Raw genomic sequence first — 16815 nt, 5'->3', positions numbered from 1 at the left:
CTCTCTCGACGCTCCCCGGACTGCTGAGCCTTTTATAGGCCGCTGCCTCTCTGGACTCCCGCCTCTCTCGACGCTCCCCGGACTGCTGAGCCTTTTATAGGCCGCTGCCTCTCTGGACTCCCGCCTCCCTCGACGCTCCCCGGACTGCTGAGCCTTTTATAGGCCGCTGCCTCTCTCGACTCCCGCCTCTCTCGACGCTCCCCGGAGTGCTGAGCCTTTTATAGGCCGCTGCCTCTCTCGACTCCCGCCTCTGCGATGCAAGTAACAATTTTACTTACTGCATTTCAGTTTTCCGACATGTGCACATGGGATTTACACTTCACCTGTCACTCTCTGGTATATAAGTGGGGATTTTATTCTGTTACTGTCACTTTCATATATGTGGGTGTGTGTTGTATACTGTATCTCTCAGTCTATGGTACGGGAATGTTGGTTTTATTCTGCACCTGTCATCTTCTGGTATGTTCGGGGGGTTTAAATACTAAATCCGTCAGCTTCTGAAACATGAATATGGCTTTTGCTCTGTACCCATCAGCTTCTGATATGCGACTGTGGTTTATACTTTCTGTTTGACATTTTTTCTGATGGATGATTGTCTTTTATTCTCTACCTTTCAGTTTCTGACAAGCGTTGGTGTTTAATGTACCTGTCAGTGTGATCTGTTTCAATGGTGAAACAGCGTGTGATTATACTGTTCCATGTGGCTGTAAGATTCACAATGTAACTCTGCCACTTGGGATCACTGTGGGACTGACAGCTTCTGCTGTCTGTGACAATAGGATTGAGGCCAGTTCTGTGTCTCTGCGCTCTGTGAGTGATAATCTACTTACTGTGTGTGAGAAGGAGCTGCCTGCACTGTTCCTTGTGTTCCGGGTGGAGGAAAGATCACATTTGTTCAGGCTGGTTAAAGAATTTTGCTGTGAGAATAATAATACGAGAACATTATTAGGTCTAAGATATGGATGCGGGGGACAATACGATGTATCTCAGTGAGTGACAATGTAGCTCTCGATCATCAGCAACATGGCTCTGGAGAACTCAGCTCACCGAAACAATATAACCCGTCTTTAAAATATCTTCTCCCACACTCCTCTCCTGGTGCCTGCAATAGTTGCACTTTGTGAAATTCCCCACATCCTCACTGTCAGGCTGTGTTTCCACTGCTCACTGCCAAAGAACAACAGACACAGTGAGATTGGAACTGAATCAGGAACATTCACTGCTGTCTTGGGGAAAGAAAGCAGCAATGATTTGAAAGAGCGAATGGTTTACTTTCTGTTACCTTACACTGTCCACACACAGCCCGAGAATGGGCTCTCCCTTCCCCCACTCACTCCATGTCCCGGAACTAGTTCCTGCTCAACTCTGCCTCTTACACACAGGCCCCGAGGGAACTAAACCAGGAACGTTCACTGCTGGTGTGGAGAGAGAAAGCAGCAGATTGTAAATAGCAGATTCTGACCATTCTGTCTCCCTTACCCTGGACACACGCTGTCCACACACAGCCCGAGAATGGCCTCTCCCTTCCCCCACTCACACCACGCACTGGGACTGGTTCTTGCTCCACTCTGCCTCTTACACACAGCCCCCGACTCCCCCTGAGCTCCCCCCGGACTCAATGCCGATCTCTGAGCCCATCTGCGGACACGCTCCCAAAGCGCTGCGTTGCTGTAAGGAAGCTGCTGCTCGCTGCCTTACCCCGGGGCCGCGGTGTCTCCATTCCCAACTGTTTTAAACCATCTTCCTCTGCTCACTGAGTGAATGGTGATCACAGGCAGGGCTTGGGGAGGGGAAGACACATGCGCTCTTCTACTCACTGGAAATCGACACGGAGCAGGGCTTATCCGCACATGCGCAGCTCTCTGCAATAATTCAGCCTGTAAAAATCAAAGTGCACTTTTCCAAATTTACTCTGATCCGAATCTGAGCATAGGAACTGGGCCTGGGGGGAAAGGACAGAGAATGATTAAAGCTGGGAGCCTCGTCCCTTGGAGATGATCAATTTGGAATCATTCCGTGCATGGTGTTTCTCTCCATGAGCCCGTCTTCACAAAGGAATCCTGCAGAAATATCGGCAGGACGAGGGAGCGGAAGTGTTTGCTGGGACCGTGCAGGAGTTAGAATCTGACATAAACAGTCCGAGATTAGTTTAATTACAGGAAAACACTCGGTCAATGAGAGTAATACCGAAGTGAACAATCAAGTGGATATAGGGAGGGAGGAACTTAATACAATCACTAATGAAGTAGTACTCAGTAAAATAACGGGACTAAAGGCAGACAAGTCCCCTGGACCTGAGGGTTTTAAGAGAAGTTGCTGTAGAGATAGAGGATGCTTTGGTTGTAATCTACCAAAATCACTGGGATCTGGGTCCCAGCAGATTGGAAAACCACAAATTTAACGCCTCTATTTAAAAAAGGAGGCAGACAAAAAGCAGGAAACTATAGACCAGTTAGCCTAACATCTGTCATTGTGAAAATGCTGGAGTCCAATATGAAGGAAGCAGTAGTGCGACATTTAGCAAAGCATGATTCAATCAAGCAGTCAGCATAGCTTTATGAAAGGGAAATCACATTTGACAAATTTGCTGGAGTACTTTGAGGATGTAATGAGTAGGGTGGATAAGGGGGAAGCAGTGGAGGTGGTGTATTTGGATTTCCAGAAGGCTTCCGATAAGGTGCCATATAAAAGGCTACTGCACAAGATAAAAGTTCACGGGGTTGGGGTAATATATTAGTACGGATAGAGGATGGGCTCACTAACAGAAGACAGAAAGTTGGGATAAATTAGTCATTTTCCGGTTGTCAAACAGTGACTAGTGGGGTGCCGCAGGGATCGGCCTCAACTATTTACAATCTATATTAATGACTTGAATGAAAGGACCAAGTTTAACGTAGACAAGTTTGCTCATGACAGAAAGATGGGTAGGAATGCAAATTGTAAAGAGGACACAAAAATATGCAAAGGGATATAGACAGGCTAAATGAGTGTACAAAAATTTGTCAGATGTAGTATTGAGGTTATCCATTTTGGCAGAAATAATAGAAAAACAAATTATAATTTTAATGGAGAAAAATTGTAAACTGCTACAGGACAGAGAGACCTGAGGGTGTTTGTGCATAAAACACAACAAGTTAGTATGCCGGTGCAGCAAGTAATCAGGAAGGCAAATGGAAGGTTGGCCTTTATTGTCAGGGGGATAGAATAAAAGCAGAGAAGTCCTGCTACAACTGTACAGGGTATTGGTGAGACCACACCTGGAATACTGCATGCAGTTTTTGTCTCTGCATTTAAGGAAGGATATACTTGCATTGGAGGCTGTTCAGAGGTTGATTCCGAAGATGAGGGGGTTGTCTTATGAGGATAACTTGAGAAGGTTGGGCTGACAAACATAGGAATTTAGAAGAATGAGAGGTGATTTTATTGAAACATGTGAGATCACGAGGCGGCTTGACAAGTTGAATGCAGAGAGGATATTGCCACTCAAAGGAGAAACTGAAACTAGGGAGCAGTCTCATAATAAGGGGTTGCCCATTTAAAACTGAGATGAGGAGAAATTTCATCACTCAGAGGGTTGTAAATCTATGGAATTCTCTGCCCCGGAGAGCTGTGGAGGCTGGGTCATTGAATACATTTAAGGCAGAGGTAGACAGATTTTTCAGCGATAAGGGAATAAAGCGTTATGGGGAGCGGGCAGAGAAGTGGAGCTGAGTCCATGATCAGATCAGCCATGATCTTATTGAATGGCAGAGCAGGATCCAAGGGCCCACTGACCCACTCCTGCTCCTATTTTTGTGATGTTATTATGTTTTTATGAGATAATAGCCCTGGGATTGTTGATGGGGATTCCACCCCTTTGACTGTACATGGGGATTCTCCCACTGGGAGTGACCAGCTCTGGGGTTTTCCTCTTACAATTGTCCAGGACACAAACTGTGAGCTGAGCACTGAGCAGCGCCTGTGAGAGAGATGGTGATAATTGCGAGAATAAAATAAATACGTTGTTACTTTACCAAGATGGCCACGCATGCGCTTCGCTGCTCACTCGATGAAGAAGGCGGAGGACTGAACCTGCCTTCCTGTACAAAGATGGCCGCCGTTACCCTGGGTCTATGACCGGGAGAAAACCTCGGGTTTGCAGTCGCCGATATTCCGGTTATTATAGCGGGCTTCCGGCGGGCACCACGAGCTTATGACACCTCCGCAGCTACCCGCTGGTCCATTACTGCCCTCCGCCCCGCTGAAAATTGTCACTTTGACGGAGCACACGCTCACGATACCCACTCCGCCATTACACGAACTGCGCATGCTCCACACACAGCCTGGTCCAACGCTTGCGCACTGGGCCCCTGTAGTCTGAGCCCGGCACATTCCCTGTTGCGGGGAATGCTGGGTAACTATGACGGGACACTTTAGTGACTGGAGCAGGATTTCCTGGGCTCCAATTGAGCACTGAACCATGTTCGTCCTGGCACTGAGACTGCTGCTCTCAGTAACCCTATACCTGAGCTGGAGATTAGTGTTCTGTGTAAATATTGTATAAATCAGCTTGTTTCAAACACCGTGTGTCCAATATCTGATTTCTCCATAATAAGGGACTAATTAATCTTCCCTTCACTTCTATTTTGGGCCTTTTCTTACTCTAGATTACTTCACTTATCACGCAGTTCATCTTTTGCCACATAAAATCACAAACTTGTTTCATTTGAGTATACGGCTTGTGGGTGTCATGGACTGAATCGGCGTGTCTCACTTTACACTCATTTGACGTTCCTTTCAACTAGCCCTTGAAAGAACTAAAGGCTTAAGACTGGAAATCTGTTATTTTCTGTATTGATTAACGATTGTTGGATGCGGTTAATAGATCTCCACACATACTGCATGTGATCAACATTGAAATGTTCTAATCTTTGTAATTGTCTTTGCTAATTTTGATGGGTTAGTTGATTATAATTACTTGTTACTAACATACTTGCAGTAATTTTGGCATCAACATAATTGTTTAAATACTTCCTTTATAAGGCCTTTAGCTTCCCCACAGATCTTTGTTACCTCTTGTGGGGGAATCTAGTACTAGGTGGCATAGTCTGAGAATATGAGGTCGCCCATTTAAAACGGAAACGAGGAGGAATTTCTTCTCTCAGAGGGTCGTGAATCTTTGAAATTCTCTGCCCCAGAGAGCAACGGAGGCTGGATATTGAATATATCTCATTTTGAGGGACCGCATATGAGGGATATTTAAGTTGCAGATGGACTAATTTTTGAAAGATAGGGGAGTCAAGATTAATGGGGAGAGGGCAGGGAAATGGAATTGAGGCCAAGATCATATCAGCCATGATCTTATTGAATGGCGGAGTGGGCTCAATGGGCCAGATGGCCTACTTCTGCAACTATTTCTTATGTTCTTAGCCTTGGTTAGGGGACGGGTTTATGAGTAGGTTTAGCGGTTAGTGGGTGTGGCTTATGGTTATTTTTTAGGATTGGGATTGGTGATTTGGATAGTCAATATGATATTCGGCTTAGGATATAGTGATTAACTTAGAAAGCAATTTTGGCAATATAAGTGTCACTGGACGTGCCCTTTTCCATTTCATGTTTTTAACCTCACAGAGCCGAGTCACAAAACAGCCTCACAATGTGTTCACTTAAGGAATCTTCTTTCCTGTGCAAGCCTCATTTCCTCTGTTCTTTCACATCTCTACATTTCTCACTGAAAAATAAATTAGTGACATTACATTTGGGGATTTTGGACAAGAACAGATGGATATAGTTGTTGTGCTGGTTACATCTAATCATCCATCTGCCTGAAAAGGGCTTCTGACAATAATCTGTCACCAGGCCCCACTGGTCACCGTCTGATTCCACCACCATATCTTCATTCATTACCCACCTTTCACCCTAACTAGAGCTGGTTTCACCAGCATGGCCACACCCCATACTGATGCTCTCTAATTCCCGAGCAGAGCATAAACACTGGCATGGACTGGTTAGTGCGAATGGTCCATTTCTGTGCCGTATATCCTATGTAATGTTGTAGTCTCAGTGTAATTGCTTCCTGGATTTGATGTCTCAGTGTTATTGGTCCCTGGATTTGTTGTCACGGTATTAGTAATCCGTCAATTTGGTGTCACGATGTAATTCATCCTGGATTTGATGTCTCATTGTAACTTGTCCCTCAGTGTAAGAAGTCCCTGGATTTGATACATCAGTGTAAGTCATCTCTGGATTTGGAGTCACAATGTATGTAGTCCCTGGATTTGGAGTCACAATGTGTGTGGTCCCTGGATTTGGAGTCACAATGTATGTAGTCCCTGGATTTGGAGTCACAATGTATGTGGTCCCTGGATTCGGAGTCACAATGTATGTGGTCCCTGGATTTGGAGTCACAATGTATGTGGTCCCTGGATTTGGAGTCACAATGTATGCGGTGCCTGGATTTGGAGTCACAATGTATGTGGTCCCTGGATTTGGTTTCAACAGCATCTCGTCACTGGGACTGAGGGTAAACCCGCAGCCCAGCATCTCATTCAGCGCAGAATGATTCCACTCAAATCTATTCCCAATTAACACTACCCACATTAATTCACCAGAAACAGTTCAGTGCCTGCAAGGAACTGCAGCCCCACGTCTAACTTCAGTGAAACACACCATACAATAGATTTTAAAGGAAAGATAAACCCCATCATAGTACAATAGAGGCAAGTAATGGGCAGTAAATCCCAATCACTCATACACCTTCTTCACCCCTACTCTCCAACTCCCCCTCCCCAACTACTCTATCACCCCTACTCCCCAAACATCCCTCACCCCAACTCCTCTTTAACCCCTACTCTCCAAACCTCTCACCCAACTCCTCTATCACTCCTACTCGCCAAATCCCCTCACCCAACTTCTCTTTCACCCCTACTCTCCAAACCCCTCACCCAACTTCTCTTTCACCCCTACTCCCCAAACCCCTCACCCAACTCCTCTTTCACGCCTACAATTTAATTTTTAACATCACTTACTCAAGTCATCCACACTGGAGGTAAATCTAGGAACTTCTGTGTGATGATGAGGTGATCACGGAACAATAAAGTGCAGAGACTGGTGCGTGGCTGCTCATTACCCTCGGTGAGATTTAATCCCCTTTCCCACTGAACACTGTGCACAGACGGTCACCTTGGTAACGGAATGGTCAGTGTGACATCACTTTCTAAACAAGGGCACACAGGTCATCAATTAATGGCAAAGGAATTAAACATTCTGCAATTACATTGTAAATAATAGGAAATAAAATGCTGGAAAATAACTGGCTAAGATAACAGCTTATCTCTGTGGAAGTCATTAGCAAACATTAGGAATGATGTGTTTTGTTTACACACACATATATAGAGCAAAGACTTTGTGTGTGCACTTTTCAGTTGTTGTGGTTAACTTGATGCGATAAGTTTTCTTTGGATTTTAGGACCCTGTGAGAGCTCACCCGGTGGTGCTTGCTGTGGGAGGATATAAAGAGACCGCGCACTTTTCCTCCTCCCACTGCCTGGGGGAATGGGGCAGATATTTAAGAGACAGGGACTCCCTTTTCTCTGCCTATTTATACTTAAAGGAACAGTCCAGTTTATCTCGAAGTGTCGGAGGACTTCACGAACCGAGCTCCTATTGACAGTCGCTCCCTTCTGTACTGTGCAGTGATTGTAAAGCTGTTTATTTCAGTCACTTGCGCCTTTCTAAAATGTCTCACTCTTTTTGATGATCCGTTTGACGAATTTGGAAAGACTTGACAATTGTGCAGTGTGATGAAGGTTTTGTTTAAAGCTGGAGTAAAATGTGTTTCTAACCCTCCCCCAACACGCCCCTCCTCCCAAAAATTTTAGAACACTGCAATACTGACTGAGAATGTCCCATGTTCGATCCTTGATCGGGGCTGTTAGTTGATCTCAGCCAAGGCAGTACTTCAAGGGTTATAATTGTCCTCAGTACCATTGGACTAAATATGAGCAAAAATTAGGCAGTGCCCCTGCTCTTGATACCGAAGCAATGACCTCAACTGGGAAAATACCTCAACTGGGAGGTGTGTGGATGTCATTTGAGGGCAGGATTTGACCCGACTCTGATGCCTACCATGGTCGAAATTTCTACCGTGTAATTAAAAGTAACAACTTTTGTAAGCTCCCTTTGCAGTATATTAGAAGGGGAGGATCTGCAGCTGAGAATCTGAAACCAAACATCACGTCAGGATTTGAGAGATTCACAGGATTCATCGGCATCACCTTATCATCAGCCTTTGGAAAAACACCAATCACAGCGGGGCGAAACAAGACACATGTTGTGTGTATGGATGCACCTCCAACCAATCGTCTAACCTGTGAGACTCGTGTGCCCAGCTGACTCAACACTGTAAATGTGGGGACAGTGGGAATGGATGCAGATGTGCGTTGGGAGGAAACACTTCAGGGAGAGGCCGTTTACTAGCTGAGTGTGGAATGAGATTCAGTCTCTCATCTCCAACTGACATTCGAAGATTTAGATAACAGACTTTCTCCTGTGAATATAGAGCTGGGTTATTGGGCCATGATGTTTTTACTTATTCATCTTGTTGACTGTAAACCTTTACCAATTACTTGATGTAATCGGTTTACCTGTACTTTTAAAAAAATACATTTACTGAGTGGATTCAAATTTAAATTGAAACCATATTTGCAGGGTGCTCTATTCGCACATCGAAGGTGGGAGAGATGCTGTCAGGAACACGCAAAGTCCTGTGGCTGAAAGAGATTAACAGACTGGTGTTTGTGTTTAGTGATCCCAGGCGTGTTGGCTATTCCTACCCTGGACACCAAGGCAAAGAGAGGCACTCTGAAAGGTATGGGGAACTGGGACTTGTCCCTGAGCGTAACCAAAGGCATGAGAACTGAAACAATCTAGAGTTGGAAAGGAGAAAAGGCGCAAAATGTAACAAGACATCAATTAGTATCCTCTTATCATGGAGAGATCAAATATCGACACATTGTATTATTTGAAATATCAAAATATTTAACTCCATCCCAGTTTTCGGGGTTATTATCATCAGCAGAAACAAATCCCACTTGACAGAATGAATACGATTCAGTCAGGATGTGATTAACAGCAGTAATAACAGTCGAACCCAACCGCTGCTGTCACTTGTGAACTCGCAATTCAGATGACTGCTTGAAACTATCATTAAGGAAGAAATAGCGGCACATCTGGATAGGAATAGTGCAATCAAGCAGACGCAGCATGGATTCATGAAGGGGAAATCATGTTTAACTAACTTACTGAAATTCTTTGAGGATATAACGAGCATGGTGGATAGAGGTGTACCGATGGATGTAGTGTATTTAGATTTCCAAAAGGAATTCGATTAGGTGCCACACAAAAGGTTACTGCAGAAGATAAAGGTACGCGGAGTCAGAGAAAATGTATTAACATGGATAGAGAATTGGCTGGCGAACAGAAAGCAGAGAGTCGGGATAAATGGGTCCTTTTCCGTTTGGAAATCAGAGGTTAGTGGTGTGCCACAGGGATCAGTGCTCGGACCACAACTGTTTACAATATACATAGATGACCTGGAAGAGGGGACAGAGTGTAGTGCAACAAAATTTGCAGATGACACTAAAATTAGTGGGAAAGCGGGTTGTGTAGAGGACTCAGAGAGGCTGCAAAGAGATTTGGATAGGTTAAGCGAATGGGCTCTGGTTTGGCAGATGGAATACAAAGTCGGAAAATGTGAGGTCATCCACCTTGTGAAAAAAAACAGTAATAGGGAATATTATTTGAATGGGGAGAAATTACAACCTGCTGCGGTGCAGAGGGACCTGGGGGTCCTTGTGCATGAATCCCAAAAAGTTAGTTTGCAGGTGCAGTAGGTAATCAGGAAGGCAAATGGAATGTTGGCCTTCATTGTGAGAGGGATGGAGTACAAAAGCAGGGAGGTCCTGCTGCAACCTGTAAGGTATTGGTGAGGCCGCACCTGGAGTAGTGCGTGCAGTTTTCGTCACCTTACTTAAGGAAGGATAAATTGGCTTTGGAGGAGGTACAGAGACGATTCACTAGGCTGATTCCGGAGATGAGGGGGTTACCTTATGATGATAGATTGAGTAGACTGGGTCTTTACTCCTTGAAGTTCAGAAGGATGAGGGGTGATCTTATAGAAACATTTAAAATAATGAAAGGTATAGACAAGATAGAGGCAGAGAGGTCGTTTCCACTTGTCGGCGAGACTAGAACGAGGGGGCACAGCCTCAAAATACGGAGGAGACAAATTAAAACCGAGTTGAGAAAGAATTTCCTCTCCCAGAGGGTTGTGAATCTGTGGAATTCTCTGCCCAACGAAGCAGTTGAGGCTGGCTCATTGAATGTTTTCAAGTCAAAGATAGATAGATTTTTAAGCAATAAGGGAATTAAGGGTTATGGGGAGCGGGTGGGTAAGTGGAGCTGAGTCCACGACCAGATCAGCCATGATCTTATTGAATGGCGGAGCAGGCTCGAGGGGCTAAATGGCCTACTCTTGTTCCTAATTCTTATGTTCTTATGTTCTTATGTTCTTAATCCCTTCCAACACTTCCCCAGTATGAACTCGCTAGACTTTCAGCAGATCCGATGACTGAGTGAAATCCTGACCGCGCACAGAGCAGGTGACCAGCCTCTCCCCCGTGTGACTGCGACAATACATTTCTAGATCAGACGGGGAACTATATCCCTCCCCACAGCTCCACATTTCGATGGTTTCTCCATGGTGTGGGTGTCCTTGTATCTCTCCTTGGTTGGATGATTAGTTGACGTTTTGTCCACACACAGAACACGTGTATTTACCCCGATATGAAAGGTGCGAAGTTTTTTAGGCTGTGTAACTGGTTGAAATTTTTTCCACAGGCAGTGCACTGGGACACTCTCACGCGGATGTATGTATCTCGGTGCTTCTCTCGTCACACAGATGTTTGAAATCTGTTCCCACCGACAGAACAGACAAACATTTCTCATTCCACATTCAAAGGCTAATGATGTGCATTAATCCCAGCTTACATGGTTGGCTTCAGTTCTGCACCCGCTGTGCGCAGAGTGAGAGTAAAATCAATGAGCTGCTGATTTTCTCTGCTGCTAACTGGGTCTTTTGCGCTGGCCCAATAGGGTGAGCCCGGGCTGGCCCAATAGCGTGAGCCTGTGCTGGCCCAATAGGGTCAGCCTGTGAGGCCTGATAGGTTGAGCATTGGCTGGCCCAATAGGGTGAGAGCGGCTGGCCCAATAGGGTGCACGCGGGCTGGCCCAATAGGGTGAATCTGTACTGGTCGGATAGGGTGAACATGGGCTGGCCCAATAGGGTGAATCTGTACTGGTCCGATAGGGTGAACCTGGGCTGGCCCAATAGGGTGAATCTGTACTGGTCCGATAGGGTGAACCTGGGCTGGCCCAATAGGGTGAATCTGTACTGGCCCGATAGGGTGAACCTGGGCTGGCCCAATAGGGTGAGCCTGTGCTGGCCTGATAGGTTGATCCTGGGCTGGCCCAATAGGGTGAGACCGGCTGGCCCAATCGGGTGCACGTGGGCTGGCCCAATAGGGTGAGCCTGTGCTGGTCCGATAGGGTGAGCCTGGGCTGGCCCAATAGGGTGATTCTGTACTGGCCCGATAGGGTGAACCTGGAATGGCCCAATAGTGTGAGCCTGGGCTGGCCCAATAGGGTGAATCTGTACTGGTCCGATAGGGTGAACCTGGGCTTGCCCAATAGTGTGAGCCTGTGCTGGTCCGATAGGATGAGCCTGGGCTGGCCCAATAGGAGGAGCCCGGGCCCAGGGTCACCAGACAATAATCAGAACAACAAGGCTTCCTTTCAGGGGTCACTTACCTGGGCAGAAACGTCTGTCCAATCAAACTGACATATACCCTGAAGCCCCGCCCACACTTTGTCCCTGTACAAAGATTTGCTCATGCGCCGTGACACCCGCCCTGACCAAGATTGCAGCCATTGAGCCTGCATCCACCGGCGGGGTGAACAGTTTCCACCAAGGAAGGTGCGAAGCAAACCGTCACCAAAGTGCCAGCAAAGTCGCTCAAGAAGCGCAGAAAGTCGAGGAAGGAGAGTTACTCGATCTCCACCTACAAAGTGATGAAGCAGGTTCACCCCGACACCGGCATCTCCTCCAAGGCCATGGGCATCATGAACTCGGTTGTGACGATATTTTGGAGCGTATCGCGGGTGAGGCTTCCCGCCTGGTCCATTGCAACAAGCGCCGCACCATCAGCTCCCGGGAGATCCAGACCACCGTGCGCCTGCTGCTGCCCGGGGAGCTGGCCAAGCACGCCGTGTCGGAAGGGACAAAGGCGGTGACCAAGTACACCAGCTCCAAGTAAAACTGCACGCTGTCCTGAGAGATCAAACCCAAACACAACGGCTCTTTTAAGAGCCACCCACAACCTCTCTGAAAGAGCTGCACAAACCCATCAACCTTTAAAGAATAGGAGCAGGATTCGGCCATTTGGCTTCACGAGCTTGCTCCGCCATTCAATAAGATCACAACTGATCTGTTCATGGATTCAGCGCCATTTCCCGGCCGCTCCCCATAACCGCTTATTTTCTTATCGTTTGACGCTAATTATTTCCTTAACAAGTGCCTGAGAACCTTTGCAGTTCCAGCTGTCGATTTAGTTTTGAGATTTTCAGATAAGCATTTTTAATGTCCGTTTCGACCTCAGCGTCGCTGTTTAATTTCCCGCCCGAAACAGCAAACACGGTCCCTGGTCGCTCTTTCCCTTTGCGCTCAAACCCGTTTATTTACAGCGCCTGCCGACGGATTAGAAGCTTGTTTTAAAAACATAGAAACATAGAAAATAGGTGCAGGAGTAGGCCATTCGGCCCTTCTAGCCTGCACCGCCATTCAATGAGTTCATGGCTGAACATGCAACTTCAGTACCCCATTCCTGCTTTCTCACCATACCCCTTGATCCCCCTAGTAGTAAGGACTACATCTAACTCCTTTTTGAATATATTTAGTGAATTGGCCTCAACAACTTTCTGTGGTAGAGAATTCCACAGGTTCACCACTCTCTGGGTGATGATGTTTCTCCTCATCTCGGTCCTAAATGGCTTACCCCTTATCCTTAGACTGTGAGCCCTGGTTCTGGACTTCCCCAACATCAGGAAAATTCTTTCTCCATCTAACCTGTCTAAACCCGTCAGAATTTTAAACGTTTCTATAAGGTCCCCTCTCATTCTTTTGAACTCCAGTGAATACAAGCCCAGTTGATTTAGTCTTTCTTGATAGGTCAGTCCCGCCATCCCGGGAATCAGTCTGGTGAACCTTCGCTGCACTCTCTCAATAACAAGAATGTCCTTCCTCAGGTTAGGAGACCAAAACTGTACACAATACTCCAGGTGTGGCCTCACCAAGGCCCTGTACAACTGTAGCACCACCTCCCTGCCCCTGTACTCAAATCCCCTCCATATGAAGGCCAACATGCCATTTGCTTTCTTAACCGCCTGCTTTACCTGCATGCCAACCTTCAATGACTGATGTACCATGACACCCAGGTCTCGTTGCACCTCCCCTTTTCCTAATCTGTCACCATTGAGATAATAGTCTGTCTCTCTGTTTAGCCACCAAAGTGGACAACCTCACATTTATCCACATTATACTTCATCTGCCATACATTTGCCCACTCACCTAACCTATCCAAGTCGCTCTGCAGTCTCATAGCATCCTGCTCGCAGCTCACACTGCCACCCAACTTAGTGTCATTCGCAAATTTGCAGACACTACATTTAATCCCCTCATCTAAATCATTAATATACAGTGTAAACAGCTGGGGCCCCAGCACAGAACCTTGCGGTACCCCATTAGTCGCTGCCTGCCATTCTGAAAAGTACCCATTTAATCCTACTCCTTGCTTCCTGTCTGACAACCATTTCTCAATCCATGTCAGCACACTACCGCCAATCCCATGTGCATTAACTTTGAACATTAATCTCTTGTGTGGACCCTTGTCGAAAGCCTTCTGAAAGTCCAAATATACCACATCAAATGGTTCTCCATTGTCCACTCTACTGGAAACATCCTCAATAAATTCCAGAAGATTTGTCAAGCATGATTTCCCTTTCACATATCCAGGTTGACTTGGACCTATCATGTCACCATTTCCAAATGCACTGCTATGACATCCTTAATAATTGATTCCATCATTTTACCCACTACCGATGTCAGGCTGACCGGTCTATAATTCCCTGTTTTCTCTCTGCCTCCTTTTTTAAAAAGTGGGGTTACATTGGCTACCCTTCACTCGATAGGAACTGATCCAGAATCAATGGCATGTAGGAAAATGACTGTCAATGCGTCAGCTATTTCCAAGGCCACCTCCTTAAGTACTCTGGGATGCAGTCCATCAGGCCCTGGGGATTTATCGACCTTCAATCCCATCAATTTCCCCAACAGAATTTCCCGACTAATAAGGATTTCCCTCAATCCTCCTCCTTACTAGATCATCTGACCCTTCTTATATCCAGAATGTTGTTAGTGTCCTCCTTAGTGAATACCGAACCAAAGTACTTGTTCAATTGGTCCGCCATTTCTTTGTTCCGAGTTATGACTTCCCCTGATTCTGACTGCAGGGGACCTACGTTTGTCTTTACTAACCTTTTTCTCTTTACATATCTATAGAAACTTTTGCAATCCGTCTTAATGTTCCCTGCATGCTTCTTCTCATACTCCATTTTCGGGGTGAGACTCAGACTGCAGCCACCTCGTTCTCTCTCGCGCACTTTTCAATTCAAAAAAAAATCGACTAAGGGGTCAAACCGTTTATTAACCCTAGAATCCGAGTGTAACAACCCAGAATGGGAGCTCGTACAGAGACCAGAACAGGGCAGTTTTAATGCTCTGTCCCTCTTCTCTTTTCACAGAGGGACTCCCAGTTCTTGTCTCATTGCCGCCTGTGCGGGGGATCGATCGATAATCTATGAATCTCCAGTTTTACAAAGATTGAGATGCAATGTGTCCCGTTACATAATCAGTGGGGATTGATTCCCGTCCATTACAGACAGTTTGAAATAGTACCCGAATTTAATCCTGAAACTAACAGCCTGGAATTTGCAATGGAAATATGGATTACGGAAAAGGAAACAAAAAGTGTTTGGAAAATTTGGCTAATAGTGAAGTTAATAAAATAATCCGCAATTTTAACAATTATTGGCGCTATTTTTGAATTTCTAAATCTTTGGAGGACTGACTTTTGTGGAGAATAATTTTCACTGGCGGGCTAAACACGCTCTGATTGGACATCGGAAAAGACCAATGAAATTCACCAGAGAGCGACCAATTACAAGTTCGCTCCCTACATTCCTCCAGAAGGTATAAGAAAGGCAGATGTGGGAGGAGTTTCGCATTCTTTCTCTGAACATGTGAATTGTGGAAATGTCGGGAAGAGGAAAAACCGGTGGTAAAGCTAGGACCAAGGCCAAGTTTCGCTCCTCCCGGGCCGGACTGCAGTTCCCTGTGGGCCGTATTCACAGGCTTCTGCGGAAGGGGAACTATGCTGAGCGTGTGGGTGCTGGAGACCCAGTCTACATGGCTGCTGTGTTCAAGTATCTGACCGCTGAAATCCTGGAGCTGGCCGGCAACGCGGCCCGCGACAACAAGAAGACCCGCACCATCCCCAGACACCTGCAGCTGGCCATCGCAACGAGGATGCTGGGAAAGGTGACCATCGCTCAGGGCAGGGTGCTGCCTAACATCAAGGCTGTGCTGCTGCCCAAGTAAAGCACCACTGCGTCCAAGAGCAAGTAAAGCAGACGGGATTTAATTTAATAATTCAAAGACTCTTTTCAGAGCCACTCACAGTACCTGTGAAAGGGCTTCTTTATGTTCTATGGATCACAATTATCCCAGATCAAACTTATCATGTTAGTTCCTAAATTTTATGTTGAAATCCATTTGCTACAATTTTGCCCATTAAATTTATCTGGCAATATTAGTAATTTCATGGTTTCCACCGACACTGCCTACAATGCCTGATGCTGACAGATTCAGAATAAAGCATCTCTTACATAAGATAAATTGATAGTTGGAAGCTGAAACGAATACTGAGTTTAGAAATTGATTGGTACAGAGTAAAACGATGCGAACACAATAGAGAGTGACGGGTATAGAGTAGAGCCCAGATTTACATCCTAGCGATGGACAGATACAGAGTAGACCACACACTCAGACACCAAGCATTGAGATATTTTGAAACCAGCACGCAATTAGCAGAAATTGGCAGGTTCAGAATAAAACCAACACTCTAATATCAGACACTGACAGATAGAGAGATACGCCACATTCAGATGCCAGAAAAGGACAAATACAGTGTAAAATTCACATTCCTGTACCAGACAGCAACCATATGTTTTTTATATTTATCTGTCAATGGACCAGATAGTGAAAGTAGCAGAATCTGTCCTATAATAACCAGTCAGTCCCAAACTGAAACTGCACCGGGGATTGAAAGTGTCAGTAACTATCCTACACTCACCTGGCAATCAGAATCTGTCATATCGATTCAAAGAATGAGAGAGGCAGTATCTATCCAACAATCACCTGTCATATAATATCAGAGAATGAGAGAGGCAGTATCTATCCAACACTCACTTGTCATATAATATCAGAGAATGAGAGAGGCAGTATCTATCCAACACTCACCTGTCATATAGTATCAGAGAATGAGAGAGGCAGCATCTATCCAACACCCAGATGTCATATAGTATCAGAGAGTGACAGGCAGTATCTATTCACCTGTCACATAGTGTCAGGGAATAACAGGCAGTATCTATCCAACACTCCCC

At 45.8% G+C, this 16815-nt stretch overlaps 1 protein-coding gene across 1 annotated transcript; it reads left to right on the top strand.

Moving 5' to 3' along the window:
• The first annotated feature begins 15406 nt into the window (after nucleotides 1-15406).
• On the top strand, nucleotides 15407-15751 carry LOC139243717 (histone H2A type 2-C-like). The gene has a single exon (XM_070870841.1). The coding sequence runs from the start codon at nucleotides 15407-15409 to the stop codon at nucleotides 15749-15751; it is 345 nt and encodes a 114-aa protein (XP_070726942.1).
• Nucleotides 15752-16815: the final 1064 nt, after the last annotated feature.

Source organism: Pristiophorus japonicus, unplaced genomic scaffold, assembly GCF_044704955.1.
Source record: "Pristiophorus japonicus isolate sPriJap1 unplaced genomic scaffold, sPriJap1.hap1 HAP1_SCAFFOLD_183, whole genome shotgun sequence".
Classification (NCBI taxonomy): Eukaryota; Metazoa; Chordata; class Chondrichthyes; family Pristiophoridae; genus Pristiophorus; species Pristiophorus japonicus.
This window is presented reverse-complemented; position numbering and strand designations above follow the sequence as displayed.